This window comes from Chamaea fasciata, unplaced genomic scaffold, assembly GCF_029207755.1.
Source record: "Chamaea fasciata isolate MVZ Bird 193981 ecotype frontalis unplaced genomic scaffold, bChaFas1.0.hap1 SCAF_5, whole genome shotgun sequence".
Lineage (NCBI taxonomy): Eukaryota > Metazoa > Chordata > Aves > Passeriformes > Sylviidae > Chamaea > Chamaea fasciata.
Window position 1 is genome coordinate 48,587,990 of NW_027094090.1, and position 22,699 is coordinate 48,610,688.

General features: G+C 39.8%; 1 protein-coding gene across 1 annotated transcript in view; it reads right to left on the reverse strand.

Moving 5' to 3' along the window:
* Nucleotides 1–21,974, reverse strand: part of GUCY2C (guanylate cyclase 2C) — a 44,324-nt gene extending 22,350 nt beyond the window's left edge. Inside the window, exons 1-14 of the mRNA XM_066183554.1 lie at nt 21,563–21,974; nt 20,536–20,648; nt 19,255–19,322; nt 17,155–17,370; nt 14,659–14,780; nt 13,693–13,789; nt 10,830–10,956; nt 9,470–9,605; nt 7,671–7,756; nt 7,140–7,251; nt 3,740–3,821; nt 1,412–1,517; nt 654–716; nt 49–120 (exon numbers count right to left, since the gene is read on the reverse strand). Of these exons, the coding sequence (XP_066039651.1) occupies nt 49–120; nt 654–716; nt 1,412–1,517; nt 3,740–3,821; nt 7,140–7,251; nt 7,671–7,756; nt 9,470–9,605; nt 10,830–10,956; nt 13,693–13,789; nt 14,659–14,780; nt 17,155–17,370; nt 19,255–19,322; nt 20,536–20,648; nt 21,563–21,776 (1,614 nt within the window). The 5' untranslated portion in view covers nt 21,777–21,974. The remainder of the gene's footprint in view (nt 1–48; nt 121–653; nt 717–1,411; nt 1,518–3,739; nt 3,822–7,139; nt 7,252–7,670; nt 7,757–9,469; nt 9,606–10,829; nt 10,957–13,692; nt 13,790–14,658; nt 14,781–17,154; nt 17,371–19,254; nt 19,323–20,535; nt 20,649–21,562) is intronic.
* Nucleotides 21,975–22,699: the final 725 nt, after the last annotated feature.

Consider the following 22,699-nt stretch of genomic DNA (forward strand, 5'->3'; position numbering starts at 1 on the left):
AGACTCCATCCCACCCCGCTGTGTCCAATTCCTATGTGCAAGAGTTACCTTGTTCAGTTCTATTTTTTGCTTCTCTGAGAAATTACCATCACTGTTTTTGAGATCCTTTAGGATCACCACCTGAAGGAAAAATACCAGTGGGGAAAAAAATCATAGGTTTAGTACAACAGCAATTCATCTTTCTTTTTCAAGAAATGTCCATACAAAGAAATACTTCAGAAACACCTGCCTACTGCCTCACTGTTGGAGTTTCAGTTAATCAGCTAATAAGTACTGGAGCTATATTTTCTGCAAAGGATTTAGATCTATCAATTGTGCAGATTTTAACAAGAATATACCTCAATCAGGCAGACAGCTCTACTGGATGCACAAGAATTGCCAGGTAAATGTCTGTCCTCCACTAACCTATTCACCTCTTCAAAACCAAAATGTATCAGATTTCTGGTCCCTGTGTTTATGCTTCTGTGCTTCTAGGCTAGGGGTTCATGGAGTCTAATATTTAGCCTTCTGTCAGTAAACAAAGTACAAAGCAGCTGATAGAGAAGAAATGGTTTACTCCTTCCGTAAGAACAAACCATTTTGCAAGCTCGGGGAGTCAGAATGACCTCCTCCTGAAGGTGAAGAAGGGAGCATGGACGCTGCAGTCAGATTACCTTCTTGTCATACTTGCCCTGTCGCAGTCTCTGGGTGGTGTCACGTCTCTTATCTTCATCAATCTGAGAACAAAGAAGAATAATTAACTTGAAATTATCACCTACTCCCCACTTGACAGGTGCACAGAGATGAGTAACGTCTGTGTGTGCCACACAGAGAAGCATAAGCCTCTCTCTCCAGGGAGGGTCACTACATGCTGAAGAAAGTGTGGGACATCTATGCCACTCCCAGGCCCTCCACCTGCTGTTTTCATGCTCTTGGGCATTACAGAGGCATAACAAAGCACGGGCAAATAATTTGTAACAGAGACTGGAAGTCAATACCCAGCCCATTCCCCCATCACAAAATGAGTTTTACTGATCTGAACAGGTGTATTCTATTAGGGAGCAATAGATTGGGAATAATCTCTATTTCTTCAATAGAGCAAATGTGGGTTAATTTTTTTTTTTATGATAAAGAAAAAGAAAAAGAAAAAGAAAGAGAGAAAGAAAGAGAGAAAGAAAGAGAGAAAGAAAGAGAGAAAGAAAGAGAGAAAGAGAGAAAGAGAGAAAGAGAGAAAGAAAGAAAGAGAGAAAGAAAGAAAGAAAGAAAGAAAGAAAGAAAGAAAGAAAGAAAGAAAGAAAGAAAGAAAGAAAGAAAGAAAGAAAGAAAGAAACCTACCAGAGCCATAGGATGCTGTAGTCAGAACATGTCAAAACTCCAGCGTCGATTGTCTTTAGGAGACAGAATCCAAGACCCAGCTTTGGACTTCTCTTACCTTCAAACTAACATGACTTGTCTCACTCGTCTCCAGAGGCAAGATTTTCTCAGGTGGTATATGGGACCACTTCTTCCACCGGCGCTCATTATCTCTCCTGTACTTCCTGAAGAACAAGAGAAGTCTTTCAGAATATCCTACCAGTGAACCAAAACCTTCAACAGGAGATTAGGACACGGAAGCATCTAGTGTCAGGATGACACAAGGTTGGTCTTACAGGTTGATGAGACTTGAGCACAAGCCCTGTGGCTCTCCTTCAGATTTTCAGTTTGAGGATACTCTTTAATTCTTCTAGCTTAGGGAACGCCTAAATGCTCATTCATTCTGTAGCAGAAGAGAACAGATTTAGCACAACTGCTAGGCAATTGCCAGTGTCTCACGGGGTGGTCAGAAGAATTTAAAGCGTAAAGGGCATCTGGATTTTATACAGTTTTCTCCTCCATCTTATTAAATGTACTGGGAAGAGAGGCCCCATAAATAAATGCAAGCCAAAGGAAGTCCTGCCTTCAACAGTGGATAGTAAGACTCCTGTGAATACAATGCCAGGAGAGGACGTGTTAAGTGATGAGGTGCCTTTGTGTGGGTGTCCCTTGTATTGTACTATATTCTATTCTAATATTTTGTAAAAATGAGGGGAGAGTCCTTGAAAATGCATATAATTATCTCCTTACTTGTGCAAGTACTTCCTCTACTGAAAAACCACACAGGAGTGACTGGAGAGTTTTCAGGAGAATTCCAACACACTGATGACTGCTGGCAAATGCTCCAAATGGCAGAACCCATACTATTGACTAATAACACAAATATTCCCTTGTTCACTACATTTTTAGCATATATTTGCATAAGAAAAAGGAAGACCAACAATTGCAGTAAGAACTTTTTCTCTGTTCTACCTTGTAAGGTGTGTCTGCATGTCATTAGGAAGCACTCAGTTCAAACTGGTATCAGCTGGTGATTAAGAACATATCAAACTGAATTAAAATCTACTAGGTCTAATATTTATTATATGTTTTTCAGGACTTGGACTTTTTACTTTGTACTCAGAACTTCACAGGTAGCTGTGGAATAGTTCAAGTGTCCTAGAAACTTAAGAGATAAAGAATGAATAATGAGGCCTTTTTATTTTCGTAGGATTTTCTCTTCTTTTTTTGTTAGGGGACAATCTTTGGTTGCAATTATATTTGAGAAGTTCGCTATTATTTTGACCCTAAAAGTGCAAGTTTTATTCTAAAAAATTCTCCGAAATCTCTTCTATATTTGATGCTTGGGAATATCACAATGATATGTATACACTAATAATCTAGTCATCTAAATAGAATTTTTGGATTTTATGCATCTGCAAATATGGAAAAGTATAGAATCTTTTACAAGTCCAGACTTTTGTTCATCAATTTTCATAAGCGTTGCAAACTTTACTGTCTGTTTATATGTTAGTGCTTAGATGTGACAATGATTAGCTCCTATGTATCTTGAGTACAATTGGATATATAACAGCTGTGAATCTTTATCTTTGATTTTTCCTATGTTTTAGTTAGCGAGGCAGATTGGTCTACTCACAATAAGAGAGCCTGAGTAGCATCTGTTTCTAGTAAACTTTTCTTAAGATAGGATTTTCTTGCTTTTTCTGAAGTTCTCTGATATATAACAAAGATATAGACTGAAAAAGAATGCACAGGTAAGATAATTTTTTTTAAGATTAAAGAAATTCTTATACTTTGGAACTGTGGTGAGATTTCTTCCATCAAAGAGAGGCATCAATGATTTCTATTACTGCTTTTTCCATAATGATAAATCTGGACTTGAAATGCTGCATGAAATTCCAAGCTATTTAAAAAATTTTTATGCAGGGTGTTGGACTGAGTGGAAGGAATGGATCCATGCAATGAAAACACCAAAAACCTCATGGTGTTTTTACTCCTACAGTGTCTCAAGAGAAATACCACCTTCTAGACTGAACTTTTATGTCACCAATATATTAAAGAAATATAAGTGAATCCCAAGAAAGCTAAAGATGGGTAGTAAAAGTGGAAAAATTCTGAAGATTGGTCTGAGACTTATATTTCTGTGTATGTATAGGAATCAGAGCTTTTTAGCAGATGCGAGAACACTGAGCCTTGCTACATCTTCTCCCTTGATTATTAACCTGTCATAATAGCACTATGGATGCAAGCACTATTTGGCATATACCAAAGAGTTCACACTAAGGCCAACCACATGGGTATGTAAGGTAAATTAATGAATGGCGCTCTTCAAGGAGAGATCAAAGGCATTGTCCTAGTGGAAAAATTGTTCAAGGACAAACAAACAAAAAGCCAAAGGGGTTGGTACCTTAGAATCAGCAAAGAGATGAACAGAACCAGAATCACAATTCCTGTGAGTGTAAAGACAGCAATAGTCAAGACATGTGGGCCTGCAGAAAAGAAAAAATGAAAGATAAACAACTTCATAGAGGATGCTGAAAAACAATATTGTATTTAAGAAATTAGCCTCACCCACACATGCAAATAACAGTAGCTGACCAAGGATACTTTTTGGTCACATCAAAACTGAGAGGCTTTGGTAAAGTCCAGCACTACCTTGGGATGACACTTGCCTCTTTCATTGTGGGAGAAGCATGACCCAGAGCAGTGCAGTCTTACATCCCCACCTGAGGCATGGGAAATCTGTAGAGACACCCAGGCAATGGTGCTGGAGGGTGGACTGTACTTTACAGTAGGAAATTAATATGCTATAGAGGGAAATTAATCTGGTGGCAGCAGAAAGCCAGTAAAGTGTTCTTGGAAGCGTCCAGGAGCCAAGCAGTTTGAAAATCATACAGAGCACACAAGGATTCTAATCCTGAGCAGGCAGACAGGATGAACAAGGCTGGGAACTGACAAAGGTTTTAATGTTGATTGTCTTACTGTGGAAAAGGAAACTGAAGCCTCTCTTGGGTCTGTTCTTGGAGCTCAGGGGTACTGGGAAGGAAAGCTGGCAGCCACCAACTTCCTTTGAAGAATAACAGGCCATTATCACTTCAGCTGGTGGTCTACACGTCTACTTTACTGAGCAAGTGCCTCAGGCAAAAAAGGCAAGGAAAATCGGGTTTTGCAGATTGCCATGTTGATTAAGGACAGTAAAAGAGCTGAACTATTCAGCCTTACTGAGGCTAATATATTTCTGTCTGTGCCCAGAAACAGAAATGAAGGCACACAGAAAAAGTGATCAAGTGTAAAAATTAGTAAATAAATAAAAATTAAATTTACACACACTAGCTACCTTCAGAATCAAGTAACAATGGAGGAGGGATTTTCAACATACCAATTTTTGTGCCTGCATCTGACATAGGATTCAGTTTATGAACTCCTCTGGATTTTGGACCCAGATTTCTGCTTTGATTTTTCTTGTTTTGGGTATCACATCTCTCCACCTTCTTTCAGTATGTTCATCAGTCAAGGGCCTCACAGTAATTTAGTATTAGTCTGATGCTCTCTGATGAAAAACATCAATACTATTGCTTTCCTCCACAAGTTAAGTCACCACCATAAAATGAGAGATAAATGAGAATGGGCAAAGACATTTTGCTTGAAAATTGTCTGAAATTTCAGGTTTGTGAATTGTGGCATGCAGCTTCAATAAACACATTACAGTTTCCCATGGGAGTGCTGTTGGACTGTAATTTCCCTTTCCTGAGGTTTTGCTACCACCTTCTGGCTCGTAGTCTTACAACAGGCAGAGGGAGAGTGCATGACATATTAACTGGTCTTCTGGAACCAGAAACGTTTGTGTATTGAAGAATGATCTTAGCCATGTTTAGAATGAGGGTTAAAACTTTCTGAATAAGGGGGAAATATGGATGAATCCCCGAATCCCCGTTTTTTTCACTGAATACTAGGACGAAGGTAGGCAGCAGAACTGGGTCAGCTGTTCTCAGTTAGAGCTTAGGAAGGAGCAGGGGTCTGGTTGTCTGCACTGTTCACCTACCTGGAGGAAAAAAGATATTCCAGGTTGGCAAGTTTTGATTGGCTTTAGCAAGGCACAGCGATTACTTAAACTTCGACCATTCTCCTTTTTGGGGGGATATATTTACTTAGGATCACATTAAAGGAAAGCTTATTTTTTTTTTAAATGTGAAAACAAAATAATCAAGTGCCTTTGGGAAGGAGTTTTACTTTAGTTTAGTATGGCTTGGCCACAGTGACAGATAATCTTCAGATAAGTACTAAATGTTAAGCTACTGACATCTGTAGACGCTGGCTTTCTGCAATTCTCTTTTTTTTCCCCTTGTACAGCAGCTTCAAACAAGGACATACCAAAGGGAATAATTGAAAAATATTTCAGATCCACTGACAAAACAGCATGTTATGGGGCTCAGGGGATGGATTCTTAAATGGGACTGGATCAAGAGGACAGGAGCCAGAAAGCACAAAGCTCATGGAACTGGTACAGGGAGACCCTGTGGCTGATGTGTGCAGTGTTGCTGTCTCTCTGCACAGATAGCACTCATGGCCATACCAAGGGAGACCAGAGATTGATCAGAGATGAAAAATGAAAGCTCCACTGAAATCCCTCTGCTATTCCCAGAACTAACTTGAGTATTTTCAAAGCTACTGCCTCCCTCCTCCTGGTAACTCCCATGGTCCCTGGCAATTAACCACTACTCCTGCCTCTCTTATGAGGGATAAAGCCTAATTTGAGGGCATCTGATTTAATTTACTGAGGAATAAAAATGTTTAAATACATTTTTCCACCTTCCTGTGAATGGACTCTTAGTTAACAGAAGGTGTTTACCTCTCCAGTTATGCTTTCCCTACTCCCTAATGGAGGCAAGCAGTACAACAAATGAATGCGAACCCTTTAGCAGAGACTTTTAACAGCAACATCTCTGGATTCTCATCGATGAAATGACTCAGGTGAACACTAACCCACTGTGCACTAACCCTTGCAATAACTGTCACTGCAATAATTTTTATTCTGCATATGATATCCTGAAGCATTTGCCCTTCCATTGCCAATCACCATGTGGCAGCAGTCTTAAAGGGGGAGACAATCGCAGACTCATCAGATGGACAAGGCTGTACTCTGCTATGCTGAATAACAAGGGACTTCATCCATTGTATCCATGAGTCACCAAAAACTCAAAAGGAAAGGAGATGGTGATTTCTGAGATTTTAAATTTCTTAGTTTGGGTGTAAATAGACCCGTAACCTAGTTTCCCATGGTATTTCTTCAGAGAGTTAGTTCTTCTCAGAGACTCCTCCAGAGAAGCACCCTGAATCTGCACAGTGCTGTGTCCTCTCCCCAGCTCCCTACAAGAAGGATAAAGGGTCAAGCAGAAGCCACCATGCTCCATCAGATACAGAAATGCAGAGTCAGATAACTCATCATAAACTTAATTCCGCTGCCTTTCCTGAACAGTCTTTCAAGCAGTTCACACCACTACCATCTTCTAGTGAAGATGATTTCTTCAGGGGTGACTTCTGAAATACCCCACAGTATTCCCCATAATCACAGGTACAGTATCGAGTTTTCGAGAGACTTAGTATCAGCACCTAAATAGACATAAAGGTTTCGAACTGGACTGGAGGCAGAGAACATGGGGCGATGAGGCAAGAGAAGGAAAGATGCTGTTCTATACCCAGCTGCTGGCATCACTGGCTGGGGGGCAGTGTGAAGGTAGCATGCTGGATCACAGGACTGTGTGACTTGTCTTCAAAGAGGTAGGTGGTAGGTTTGATGGGTGTCTTACCAGTGCCTGGAGTATCACTGGGCAGCTTGTGGTTCTTCCAGATAAAATCCGGACTGTTAGTCGCCTTGCATGTCTCATTGCTTTGAGTGTTGAAATACAGAAGAGGTTTGAACTACAGATGGGGGAAGAGGGAAGAAATGCAGTCAGCAACTGTGTTTACCCTCTTTTGTCTCATGCTTCAGACTACCCTTAATAAATGCATTGCCCAAACTCAAATTAATTTTCCTGCTACAGTGGTGTATTTCTCAGTGTTTGGCTGCCATATTCTTTTTCATTCCTCCCCTCTCTCTGAAAAGAACTTTACCAATCCCACAAAACACCAGCTGCACTTCATTTACTGTGTCACCAGATTACAGCAATCCTGTCAGTCTCCAGCACACCTCACATGACCCCCTTCTGGCACGCACAGCATGCCTTGGCACTCCACCACTCCTGCTGTAGTTATTGTCATCATTCTTATGAAATAGTACAGGGCATTTTGTTTCTCCTTTCATATATAAGGTTGAACAGTTGCATCTTGGACATACATACATAATTTGAAGTCGGTGACGTGTACAACACAGTCAGATTGGTATCAATGTCTCCAAATTCATCTAGAGTCACAGGACCATGTACACCTGCAGACACAAGGAATTAGTCAGAGGGCTTGCATTTTCAGAAGCGCAAATATGGGGCAGGAAGGATGGGATAAATAAAAGAATTTCTGATACTTAAGATAATTTTCTTCTTCATGGACATTCTAGATACATATCAGCTCAGTGTGGTGCTATTCTCTTTCAACACCACACTACACTTTCTCTACAAAATCCAGTAAAATGTGTTGAACTGACAGCACTGAAGACGGAAGTCCCCCTCTAGCTATAGGAAAGTACACCTGTCAGATTTCTTCAGCATAACCAAGAATGTCGGAGTCACTTCCCTTGAAAAGACCATTTTGGGAGCAAGAAGCGAAAGTCTGTTTCCACCTGCACTTTGAAGCTATCAGCAATAAAGGAAATACAAGGATACTTTCATTTTCTTTACTCTTTTAAAGCCTCTAATAATGTTTTAACCACGTTCTTTTTGCCTTTAGCGTCCTCTCTCTGTATGTCAGCAAATGTGCAAATTGAGAAATTGCCTGTGTACCACATTATAAGGATTTTAAGGTGGAATTTCCCAAATCCCTCAGCACAGCTTGACTTTGCTGCCATGAAGTCAGTTGCCTCAACATGAGCACAAGCTTAGCCAATATCCACCACTCCTAAAAGTCTCACCTTCATTTTTCCCTTTTTTTACAGGAGGATTTTTTGATCAGCTTCAGATTGTCCTTTTCCTGCTGCTGCTGACTTGTTTTATTTCTCCTAAGTTCATTATCAGCATTATTTTAGTTCAGCAATTACCTTCTCCCTCTTCACCTCAAAAACTGATGCTAACTTCTTCATGGTCCACCTTCTTACTATCAAAATAATTATTGTATGAATTCCCTACTGTACCAGACTCTATCACAAGAAAGAATGAAGGTGATTCAACACCTATCACTTCTAGGATTTTTTTTTTAACTAAACCTATAAATTATGATGAGCATTACAGTGCTGTATTTTGGATGAGTAAAAATGTTTGTGCAACTTAACTTTCAACCTTAAACTGAAGAGATGAGTTTACTGATACTCAGAAAGGATGCTGTCTCCAGGACGAATTAGTAAACTATATTTTGCCAGGTATTGGATACCATGGTTGAAGCAAAGATAAGCCTGCAGCCTTTCCTATCTTAGGAAAATCTGGTAAACTTCTACACACATATTTGCTGAACGTAGGTAGGACATATACACAAAACTTTCAGTCATCATTTTCGTACAGATCTCTGATGTGAAGCAACAGCTGGGATAATACTGCCAGTGAGATAATGTTTTCACTTCTTCATGTAAGTTTTGCCTGTGTCTTTTCCTAGTGATTGAATTCTGTGATTTTAAGCCCATGGCCTACAAAACAAAAGCCCACCAGTGCTAGACAACCTGTGAGAGGAATAAGAAAGTTGACTAAGTAGAGCCAACCCACTATTGGCTGGCAGCCACACTGCAGGTACCCAGGCCTACATGGGTTTGTAAACTGGAAAAGGCTGAAACTACTTCATTAAAGCTCAGCCAAGTGACTTCAGAGTCATTTTGAACATCAAATACTGCAGATAACATCCCTGTAGAAATTATATATAAAGAAAAAAATCTGTGAATAAAACTCATTGAAAGGCCTGGAGTTGTTTACTGTAGAAGTGACTTATCCTAACAGTGTTTAAAATCAAATTTCTTTCCCCTCACCAATTTAGTGAACCCTGCCCAGGATGGTCTTTTTTTTACCTTCAAAAGTGGTATTTCGGAATTCATTGATTAAACTGAGAGGTGACACTGGGCTCTGGGAGACGACAAATTTCTTGAGACTATGTCCAAACAGCAACACTGCATTAAAATAGCCAGCAAGAAAGTCATCTTCCATCTAGAACAAAAGAAAAAAAATATGGCTGTCTGAGAGTTCATGTTTCTGTCATAAAGCTATAATAACTTTGATTGTCTCCATTTGGCAGAAACGCCAGCATGGAAGACCAGAATCTGCTGAACACTGAGTAAGTAGATGGCCAATGCCACATGAGTGTTCTCATTTCGAAAAAAAAAAAGGTAAACAAAGTATATTTTTGATGTGTGAAGACAGGAAGGTGCTGAAAACTTAAAAGAGCCCAATGTAAAGGTCTGGCATGCTGATCCTGGTGCTAAGGATTCAAGAAATCCGGCACTGTGGGTTCTTGGTAGTTCTGCTTTGCTCAGTGTGTCTCAAAGACCCTGGTTTTGGATTAGAGTTTCTGTGCAGGTAATTCAGTGTGGGGCCAGCAAGTTTGGCCTTCCTGATGGCCACAGCTCAGGGGCAAGGAGCTGTGCCAGAATTTCCAGCAGCCTGCCATAGAGCTGGCACCCAAAAAGCATTGAACCCAGACCGAGGGATCTAGAAGCCCTGTAAATCTAGCCAGAAACTTCAGGCTGCCTGCTGGAGAGCTGAAGCTCAAAGCCACAAATCCTGGGAAGAATTCTATGTGAAGGACCTGATTCCTTGCCAGATGACAGAAGTATCAGTTTCACCAAACAAATACAGCTTTTTCATAGGTTCTGCTTTTCTGGAAATTAAAAAAAAAATCACTTATTTCCTTTGGAAAAAAAGGGTTCCTGTTTTTGAAGCTTATCTGGAAAGCCACTGGAAAGAAACTGCAATGGTTGTTATCTCTTAGACATATCTGCACAGACAAATTAGTCAACAATTATTAGTTCTGAACTTTCCATGCTCACATCTCACTTACACTTATAGATATTTCTTGAGTGGTGCCTTGCAGCTACACGTAAGATGTCACTAAGATGTGAAGTGGAAAAAGCATGTTTGTTTGGTTTTTTTAAGTCTCCCTTATGCTGCGTGAATATGACACGTGCAGAACAAATTAGAAGTTTGAGTTGAACTTCACAAAGCAGGAATATGACAGCCTGCAGATTTGCCTTATGATACTATATTTTGACATAATTTCATCAGGACAAAATGCCATCCTGCAATAATATAAGGAAATATCAGCTTAGAAGCATGACAGGGGATGATTACAGCTGCATTTTTTAGTTTTCATTTCCTCATACATGAACTGGAATGAACTGAATGCAATAATCAGATAAAAAATAGTGCTCTTACCAGGATGTCCTCCATCTCTATGTAGTCTCTAATTACAGTATTGTAACTGTAATTAGCTGGTGGCAGAGTCAGGACAAGTACATGGTGCATGTAATCAGCTGAGACGTTCTTCTTGAAGTACACGTTACTGCAAAGCAAAGCACAAGAACCCCAGGAACACTGAACAACAGGGTCAGTGATATCCATGACAGAATCACCCACCTGTTCCCAACAGCAATGTTATTTAACAGGTTGAAACAGTAGATCTAAAAATAAAATTTCATCATGCACACAACTCTTTACATCATTCATTCCCTGATGCCAGCTTTTGTGCCTAAATATATTAAAAGGTAATATTAAGGAGATCTGCCAATCTGACACTCAAAGGTTGTTGTGAACCACTGTTATTATTGTAACTGTTTGTTTTCTGTCCTGTTTATTTCCTCCTTTTTTTCAAGCAGAGTTTACATTTATTAAAACTCAGTTTCTCCCTGGAATCCACAATATTGCAATCATAGTTTCTTCATATTACTGTTCTTGTTTCTGAGCTCTTCTGCACTCTTTTTGCTTGTTCCTCTAATTTTGATATTTCCTGCTAGAATTAAGCACAGCAGGAGTTGCACTAAAAGCATTTAACAGGAGGGAATAAAACAATCACAGAACTGCACAGGGCAGATTATTGATTCATTTGTTTAATTCAGTGAGATAGGAAAATCAGAGGAAACTGTGTCAACTTGAAAATTCTGCTAAAACAAGCAGATGTAGCTTTCAGGTATCATCTTTGGCTTCATCACCCTGACAGTGCTTCACAGACTGGCCACCACCAGATTCACATGTTAAAGAAGAACATAGTCATGAAGAAGAACATGTCATAATGACACAGGTATTAGTGTCAACTGGCAGCATCTATCATTGCTGTAGCTAGATTGATAGAAAGAAAATAAATTGTATGAGTTTTCTCTCATTATTCATGTTTGATTATCCTTTTATTTTGACAGTCAGTACTGACTGTACAATACAGCCTGTATTAAGGCTTTTTGGAGACCACAGACTCTGCTCCATGGCCATCTGATTGGATTCTGACACCAGAGTCCTGCCCCTGCCTTTCCCTGAACCTTCTGACTTTTACAATGCACTTTTCACCCCAAAGAATTTCAAAATGTTTTTCATCCTGGCTTGGACTGAACTAGCCAGTTGGAAAGGAAGCCTCATTAGACTCCACCAGACTGGCTAATCCTCCAGCATCCCACTTCTCTTGAGGGAGGCTTAAAGACTGTGTTTGTGTCCTGCTTGCCAGACGGCTCAGAGCTGAAGAAAATTTAAATCTATCACTTTTTCAGAGGCACTTCACTCCTGTAGAAGTGTGGGACTTCGCCTACTCTCCCTCCTACTTGAGTTTTCATCTAATACAGCTGTCTGTATTTTGTTTTTTCTAAGAATAATATCATTTGAGATACTCAGCAAAATAAGGGGTCTGTAGAAAGTTTAAGAAGGACAGCATATATAGCACCCTGAGGCAGCTGGGTATATCAGAAGGATGCATATCACAGCAAAGAATCCCCTAATCACCCTCACCTATTGTAATGCAACAATTATACTACAACACCAGTGTTAAAGCACTCACATACATAGCTCCCATTGTGCATTTGCAAAGAAACAGGAGTGGAGGCCAGTTGCCTCAGGAAAAGCAAGTGGGGATTTCTAATGCCTGGATAAAATTGTGGAATGCTGAAAGCTCTTAGAGGCACTTCTGAAAAATAGATATGGTGAAGCTAAAAGCAAACAGGATAGAGAAGATCCTGTTAAAACCTGAACAGGATCCAGTTTGGAACCAAAGGTTAAATCTCTGAAGTCATTAACCCAGAGTTTCTCAGAACTGACCTGTTGTGGTCAGCTTTAGACGCAAGAGCTGGGAAGTCCCACTGGCCCTAGAAGTTCATGGAATCTTTTTGCTACACCAACAGTGAAGTTAGGAGCATCAAGACATGGGCACACACATTTGCCTTGCGACCATCCATCCATCCATCCATCCATCCCATCCATCCACACCACCAGCACTGCCCCAGGCAATTAACTTTCTCCCAGATTGTGACTTGCTATGGCAACTGGTGCTATACCCAAAAAAACACCTAGTTTAGGTATCTACACTTAGTTGCACAGATGTAATCTCTGCTGTGTCACTTAGGTTTAGGGCCAGAGATCAGCTCTCAGTCCTTGTACAGCCAAGGCCTTTGAGAATACCATTGGTAAGGCAAATTTATGTCAGATGTCTTCTATAAAGGGTTTTGTAATTAGCAATACTAAGAGGAAATTAAACAATAGAAAACCTAGGTTGTATACTAAGAAACTTCTCTGAGAAGCTATGTTTCTATGATTATAAAGATGTTGAAGAGATGGTTATGAAGTGCATGAGTTATAAACTGGGAGAACAGCTGCATCACATAAATAATTTAAAATTTGAATAAATGAAGTCTAGAAAAATATCTCATAAATCCTATTTACATAATTGTCTGGTTGGGTAGAGTGTATGAAAAATGTTCCATACCTCAAATGAACCATATCTCATGATAATTCTGACTTTGGACTCTGTGCTTCCTTCATGGTTTTCTACACTGAGGAGCCCACAGGACAACATTAAACCTACCTGCTCTGTCACTGCCTTAGAAAAATATTATATGAACCAAAACGGATTCTGTAGAGGATGTACCATGAATTAAACACTGTGCACATTACATGAATGGCAAGATGTGAGGAAAGATGGCAATAGAAAACATTTTGTGAAAGAGCATTTCTTCAACAAAACAGTTCCAGTCAGACTATTTCCATTATCTATATCCATCAGCAAACTGCAGAGAAAAGAAGAAAAGCAAAGGTGATACTTTACTTGAAAGGATCTATCAGGATGATAACAATGTCATTATCCACTTTCTCCGTCCCTAGGTCTGTGCTGACGTCCTCTGGAGAGCCACACATGATGATCACTATAGGATGGGCAAAAATGGAGACAGATTGGTGAGATTTACAGACAAGAAGATGTTTGCCTGCTCCTCCATGTTTGAGTAGCAGGCAGTAGAGCAACTCTGGGCTAAGGCACATTATCTGTGCTGTACTGGGGCCCAGGCACAGAGATACAGCCTCTCTGCAGTAAAACCAGGACATCTGAGGGGAAGTGGTAAAAAGTGCTTCAACACCTGTACCATTTTCTGGCTGATTGCACCAGAGCACTACCATTATCTCACTCAAATAAACATTAGGAGTTGTGGTGCCATAACAGCTACTCTATATGAACATTTCTAGGTTAAATGGCCTTCAAGTAATGGTTTCATTAGCTTTCTTACTTCTCACACTCATTTGGCCTGCTGATGCCAGGTGCTTAGTCTAAGGAGAAGATGAGGTATTTATTCATTCTTTTTTCTAGTTTAGATGAATCATTCTCAGAAGCGCCCCTTGATGGCAAAATGAGGTCCATAAATGTACCAGGGCTGCAAACACATGAATGATAGATAGAGAGCTTGCAGTATCTACATTCTTGTAGTATTTAAAGCCCTTCTTAGAGAAATTGTGATCCCTGGATTTCTGAATCTCTCACAAAAAAGAGCTTGTGCCTAGAGGGGATAATTTACCCTAAAAGTTCTCTGGAACCAAGATATTCCTCCATATTTTATGAGGATGAAGAGAGGAATCTAGGGACTTTGGGCCATTTTATCTTTACATCCATGTAAGACGGTATATCGTTGTTTCCACCATTTCTGGTGAAAGGCTTTCCCTATAACCTAACTAAGAGGTGGGTTTGATTTTCTTGGAAAAGCAACTGACTTGCAGGGACAGTGCAGCCTCAACCCCTCCTTACCATTGCTTTTCCGTTTTGGATTTTTCACAGTTTTTTTAAGCAGTTCTGGAGTTCTTAAAATATCCTTGAACTTGAGTTTTTCAGAGAACTCTGTGATTCCAGCATCTAAAGCATTCATGTACCTGGCACAAGGGAGCAAAGATATTGTCAGGAAATCGCTAACTCCTCACATTTTCCTAAATCAACCATAGTGATAGGCTGTTCAGAGCACACAAGAGTGTTTATAAGCTGGTGTGAAACCTTTTCTGCAGCAATAAAAGTGAAAGAATCAATACATGTCATGAAAGATGCAGAAATGCTTGGAAAGTCAACCAGAGGTATTTGAGCATGGTTGTACAAAGGATGGATTTGGAAAATGCAATGATGTATTAAGACATGAACAATTAAGAAAAAAAAAATCAGGGATATGAGGAAATTGCAGGAAGTGAGATGAACAGCGAGGCACAGCCAGGAAAGTTTTGCTATTTAAGACATCAGTGGTAAGAAGGCACATGTGAAGGTTCAAAGGACTAAACAGGAACTACAGAAAGAACTGAGATAAAAACTACACATATACCCTGACTGTGAGAGAAATAAGGGAAGAAAAGCAGCAACAAAAACCCTATACAGAATCAGTTAGAACTTGAAGGGGAAAATGAGCTCAGCAAAAAAAGCAAGCAAGTAAAGTTTGCCAAATGATTAATGAAGAATAGTCAGCTCCTGAATTCTACTCTTGCTTCAAAATGTTATTTATGAGAAGAGATATTCTATCTGAAATAAAGTTAATGCAGAAGGAAAACCAAAAGAACTCTCTTAGTTTTCAAAATACATAACCTTTGATCTACCAGCACTGAGATCTCAGTCCAATGAGCTACTAAATACCTTATGCTTCCTTTTTTTTTTTCTTTTTTTTCTTTCAGGAGCAGAATCATTAACCATTAATTTACAGAAACATATGCATAGTTGAAACATAACCTAATTTTGCTGTAACTCAGGGTATTCACTTATTTTTATATGTATATGGGAAAAACAATTAGCTCATGCAGTAATACTTGTGCTTTAGAGAAAATGGATCTTTTAAAATTAGACTTCAAAAACCTTCACATTGACAGTTTCTATTAAGGCAGGATGAGGTGCATTGTTACAAGTAAACCAGGATGAAAAGGGGACAAAGATAAAAAATTATTTTTTTTTAATTGTTAATTCAACAATAAAGGGGCTTGAACAATTTTGAAGTCATAAAGAAGGTCCTGGTCAGAAGCATTAAAAAAAGTGAAATAAGAAACACTTGGAAAGGTCAGAAATAACTTCCATGCAATTATTTCACTGAAAGGTATGAAACCTGCAGAATTAAAGGGATTTAGCTAAAGTGTGTGTAATGCATTGGCAATTATAGCTGCAAACATGGAGGAGTAGCGATTGGAGTAGGAGATGAGCGAAGTGCACTGATATTTCAAAACATCAAAGAGAGGCAATCATAGCAACTACATCACGTGATCAAATTGCTATCTATACTAAGAAAGAAGAAGGAAACAATAAAAGTCCACAAATACCTATAAAAGAGTTAAATGGAAATCAGATTTTAGGTCTCTTAATTCAGAAAAAAAACCTTTTAATTCTGTATCCAAAATATTCCATAAGTATATGCTTCTATCAATCTGAAGCAAACATAATCATAAATTTTGCTTAGAATTCTGCAAGTCCCTCAGGTTATGAATTAGAAATATATATAGTAGTTATTTCCATGAACTCTTTGCTACCTCTCAGCTACGTTTATAAAATTAGTAGGAGAAATGAGATTTTTTTAAATTAATCAGCTTTTTATATCCCAAAATTGGAAAAAAATCAAAGGAGCACAGAAACACACGAGCTGAAATTCAAATAAGACTCCATAATAGAAAAGTAATTATAAATACTGGTATATTAGAGAGTCTATTTGTCTAAAAGCAGCCAAGGCAATGAGAAAACCCAGCATTTCTGAGAATCAAGCACAGCCTGATGTTTCAGGTAACAAAATGAATGCTGTCTCCTTTGCTCCAAACTGGTGAGAGTATAGCTTAAACTCTGCAATCACTGGAGTGATTTTGTTTGAAGAAACATACAGTCAGAATTTTGGAAGTAGTGTCTACAGATTGAAGCCATTAATGCAGAGAAACATTTTAAGAGCTTACTAAGACCCCTGACCTAAAAAGGCATCTATGGGGAGCCTGTGGAGGAGCCTCTCACGTCGCACTATGTATATTAAGGATGCTGTAAACAAGTATGTTCATCACAGACAACACGTGGGCTATGTTGTCCAAAGGAAAAGCAAAGGCTTACAAATATTTAAAATAGACTGAGAGAAACATTCAGGTAAGTGCTACAGCTAAAAGCTACAATTCATCTTTTCTTTCATTTCTTGGTAGTAATAAGGCACCTCCCAAAGTGCAGGACTGAAAGAACACTTTGCAGAAACCATGTATGAGGGTGGAGACAGCGTTTATCAACAGTTGGGTCAGAGGTGAATCCAGATCTTACCAGAAGCATGCCTCTGAGGTTTCAGTTCTCTTGTAAATGTAGACAGATTCCCAGGTCATGGTTTTGAATGGCAGTGCAGAATGTCTCCAGAAATGATAGAAGAATTGGTTCAGTTTCCTGGCTGGGGTCAGAAGGCGGGTTAGGTTTACTTTGTAGTCACAGGACAGTCCAAAACTCCCTACAGAGATCAGAGGCAGGCTCAGTATTGTTTCAAGTCTGAAGGAAGAGATAAGAGGACAAGTCTGAACAGATTGCTGTTGCACCAATGCAGCTACCAGATTTTCATCCTCACCTCCCTCTCCTCTTGTGCCCTAAGTTAAACACAATTTGAACCTGAACCAGAAGGCTCCTCAAGAACACAAGCAGATTTCAAGTCTGTATTTGTACAAAAAAGCCCTGTTGAACTGCTCTAGGCAGCTTCTTGCACTGTCCCCAGTTACCCCTGACCTTTTGGGTACTACACACCATTTCAGCCCCAAGGGTTGTGACAGGAGTCCAAAGGCTCAAGACAGGCTTCTGCTCCCTGGCTGCCATTACCTTGGGCTGGATTTAATCTCCTTATCGGGACAGTGCTGCAGGGTGACAGCCTTTTGCCATCAAAAAAGCTTTACTCCTACAGTTCAAAGGAAAAATCTTTTCATTTCCCAAAGGTGTATTTGAGGAGCTATACAAAAGCAGCAGTCAGGGAGAAAAAATTAAGGCAACTCTCTGCTGACATGGAATTTGTAAAACAACGATCATTTTATACACAGAGACAGTAAGCTTTTAAGGACAAAAGTATATTCCTGGATGCTGCTGTGTCATCAGACTAAATTCAAATTTTTTTTTCTTGTATTTTTTTTTTTTTATAACAGGGAATTTTGCCTGCAAAAACCGTGGCCATAAGAGTTGTTGGCATTATTGTGACAAAATTTTATTTTCCAGGTAAAGTCCACTTACCCAGTTACAGGGTTTTTGCTTATTGCAACAGAAACAGACATAAATGATGTAATAAATAATCACTGTGAGAGTATTTTACTAATTAAACAGACTTTTTTTTTTTTCTGACAGACTTAGAATAGAATAGATTATTTCAGTTAAAAGGGACCTACAAAAATCATACAGTCCTGACTACTTCAGGAGGACTGACCAAAAGCTAAAGCATGTCATTCATAGAAACAGAGAATGGTTTGGGTTGGAAGAGTCCTTAAAAATCATCTAGTTCCAAACTCCCTGCCATGGACAGCGACACCTTCCACTAGACCACTTACTAACTGCATTGTCCAAATGCCTTTTAAACACAATAAGCTTAAGGTATGATCCATCTCTCTAGAAAGCCCGTTCCAGTGTTCAGCCATGCTCTCACTAAAAACATGCTTCCTTATGTCCAACCTATATACACAGCTTTGAATCATGCCTATTTGTCCTGTAGCTGAATCCCAGGAAGAAGAGATCAGCACCTCCCTCTACACTTGCCTTTCTCAGGAAACTGTAGAAAGCAACAAGGTCTCCCCTCAGCCTCCTTTTCTCCAAACCAGACAAACCCAGTGCCCTCAGCTCCTCACAGGACATGCCTTCCAGCCCTTTCACCCCTTTTGTAAGCATTCAAGGACCTTCACATCTTTCTGAAATTGTGAGGACCAGAACTACACATAGTGCTCAAGGTGAGGGCACACCACCACTGAGTACAGCTGGATAAACACCTCTCCTGACCAGCTGGTGATGCTGTGTCTGATGCACCGAAGGGTAGGGTTTTGCCCTCTGCGCTGCTGGGCACACTGCTGACTATGTGGAGACTGCTGCCAACCAGCACCCCCAGACCCATTTGTGGAGGGCTGCTTTCCAGCTGCTCCTCAATCAATCATTCAGCTTACTGTCAGGAGTTAGAAGTTTCCCTACTAAAGCTGAAATTTTATCCGTGGCCTTTGGAAGGGGATTTTTTTTCCACCTACCAAACAGAGTGACTATGTATAAAAGTCTTCCTGCCTTGACTGTAGACCTCGAGGTGTCTGATGTACTCTAAACACCAATGTCTCTGCAGGTTTGTTGTTCACAAAACAACTTTGTTCAGCAGCTGACATCTTTAACATCACATTATAAGAGGGAAGAATTGGTACTTACGAGATCATTTGGTAGGTGGCATAAGTGCAAGCGGGTCCTATGACAGCACAGCCAAGTGTGCCAGAACCCTGAAAGGGATCAAAAAGGGTCATTTGGGATAAAGCAGAGGACTGGTAGAGAGAAGTGGATGGGAGAATGAAGAAAATTGTAGGATATGAGGAGTCACAGAATTTATCTACCAAAAGCAATAGAAGAGTAAGAAAGGAGCTACAGAAAGTTTAAGAGAACAAACAAAGGGGAGGAGGAAAATATCACAGAAAGCCAAAAAAAGATGGAGTACAACATTTGTTAAGACACAGACAGCAAGTAAGGATTAAAGTATTATTATAGTTGCACATTTGATATTATGCACCCCAGAAGAGTTTGCATTTGCAGAAGACAGTTGGTATTTGCAGAATACCTTGTTGGTATTACAAGGTCTTGTGTATCAGAAGTTATTAGTTAAGTGCATATGAAACTCGTATTTTAAAAAATCCTTCCATGACCATCAAATGAGGCCTGACCTGTATCTTTGTGTGTCATGAGGGACAATTTCTTAGCAAAGACTAGAGCATGGTCATAGATTAGTAGACTTGAAAATTCTCATTGGATTGACCAAGTTTCACTCAGAGGCATGAAAATGTTCAGAAACACGGCTTCTTGTAATGCACCGATTTTAACTGAAGCTTTTCCTTATTTTAAAGTATTTATATAGTTTCCCTCATGTGATTTCTGTGATTTCTAGTGAGAAGCAATCACTTCATCTTTGCCCTTTGGGCATAGTTTCATAACCATTTCATTGGTAACAGTGCCAGCCTAATGATTTCTCTGCCCACATGTCCCCATCCCCACCACAGCTCTCTCTTTTGTGTATTGTGTAAACTGATGGTGAACCAGATTAGGATCTGTATCAGTTGGAAATAGACCTTTTTGCTCTGCTTGGGCTGTTTCGAGTGTTTGAGTCATTGGTTTGGTTTTTTTAGTAAGTTGTTATTTGGGGTTTTTTTAAACGGATTACTTTGGCTGCCTGACTACACGAAGACTTGTGCAGATATAAAAAGGAGGATAACCTAAGCATAGGAAAAGGAGCCAGAAGCTGAAGGCAGTCTCTGGGAAGTATTCATGGAATCTCACTCCAGTATTTGCCTGCTTCTTTTCACAAAACATACAGGAACATCTTCTCTGAAAACTTCACTTCCCTGTCAAATTTCTTTGGAACAGAATAGCAAGATCAAAGGTTAAGAAGGAAAGACAGAGAAACACATGCACACCCAAGCAGAAGGTAAGAAGTCTGCTACTCACATAAATGGTTTTGATAAGCTCCACACCTTCACAGGTGCTAGTACGGCAGCCTTGTGAGACATAGAGTGACGAAGTAAAGGGGTGGAAGATGGCATCCACTGTAACATTTTCTCCTGTAACACAAATGTAAAAGCAAACAGCATCACGAATTGCAGATAACCACTAATACACTATAAGCCCTCTCCTTCTGACACAAGTCTGAGCTATGAAGTCTCCCTGCTTCTGCAAAGTCTACCTACAACCTAACCCCCACTACTATGGATGTGACTGTGAAGTCTGCTCCAGTGTGGACTGCTGGCTTCTGTTGAGTGTTAGTACTTTCAGTAGAAAGTACTTCTAGTGTTGGCCATTACTAGACAAATTTTTAAGGCTCTGTAAGAAGAAACTGAGGGACCACTTTCCAATAAAATTGGACAAAATCTTTTAAACTAGAAGGCAGGTGGGGAATAGATACTATTTCTTTTATTATTTCCTTAGAATGTCTTTCCCATGATATGCTAGAGAGTGACAGTAGATTGGTGATGTTGAAAGGAGAGGTAAGATTTCAAAATAAATAAAAGCAACATAACACTAAATGAAAGAAAATACAGACTGCAGATACTTCACACTTCAGATTATGATGTGATCAACAGATAGGATCAAGAGGAAAATTATTTTTAGAAAGTAGAAACTAATCCAGTCAGAAGAGGAAGAAAGGGCAACCCAATTACTGCATTAGATGGATCACTGGTCTTGTGTGATCCAGTTCAATAATTTCCCGTTACCAAATCCAGCTGAACATCTCCAGAGAAGCATGCAGGAAGAGTCTGCCCAAACACCATGAAAACATATATGGTTCTGTCCATTTGTAGAGCACTTCGATATACACCAAAAGAGGTAATTATTTCCATAAGATCTACATAAGATGGGCAAGCAAGGAGCCTGTCTGAGAAGTACCTTGCTACAGGTCAGATGAGTATAAAACTGTGTCACAAAGTGTGACAAGAAATCACACAAAGAGAGGGGTAACCAACACCCATTGGCTTACCTGTCATCTGGAATTCCTTTTGTACCCTTTCCAAGGCTTGTTTCACAGCTAACTCCAAATTATCAGAACTTGATGGGAAATCCGAGTAATTCATAAGCATCACATTGATCACATAACTGTTGTTGCTACACCGATTTGAACCCACTTGCTTCAGCAGCTGCAGTGAGGATAAAAAAGGCCAAATGGCCAGCACCAATACCAGTTGCTTCATCATTGCTCAGTTTAGACCCATTGTGTGTGCTCTCCCATTTCTTTCTGTCCTCTAACTCTCTTTCTTTCAGATACCCTACACTGATTTTGTTCCTGGATAGAAAGAAAGGTTTCCACTCTGTAGATTCAAAGACAGGCTGTGCGATCCTTCTCTCCCACACTTCCCTATTCCCTTCCTTCACCTCTGCCCGTCCCTCCAGTGTACGAGGTGGCACTTCAAGGTGAAAAACTAGAAGCAGCAAAACTCAGGAAAAGAGAGAGGCTAAAGGTTGCTGAGAATGTTTGCTCATGGAAAGGCTGAGGCTATAAACTGAAACATTACCAGAAACCTTGCCTGATAAGTGCACTAACTCTTCATCACAGGCATAAGCTGGGAGAAGAAAGAGGAGGGGATAAATGAACCATAAAGACAACTCTTTAAAATGGAAATAAAATATAAGGTCTGTTAAAGCCTAGAGGAAAACAGATGGTTACTTCATGTTTGCACTGCCCTACATCTCTTGATTACACTGCCACACCATCTCTGCTGATTGAGGTCATAAATCGAGGGTGTATTTTCTTCTGTGATAAGTTACCAATTTCATTCCTTTAGCTTATAACAGTAAAGTACTTTTTATGTTGGCAAAAATGTCCCACTGTCAGCCCTTCAGACCAAAGCCTTTCTTTCTTTTTACAGGCTCAGTACAAGGCTTGTCCACTCATTCTCACCCAGCACTGTGCAACAAAGCATCCCGCATCTGCCCCAGGCACGTCTGCTTCCAGCCAGCACAGCCCTCATCGCCCATTCCCACCTCCTCAAATGGGGCCCCTAGATATTCATACTTTATGTGATGAACCTCTTGCATCAGGTAAGGATTAGCAAAGCTGAAGGTCTTTCAGACCTGAAAGACCAAAGCTAAATCTTAAACGGCATTCACTAAAAAAACC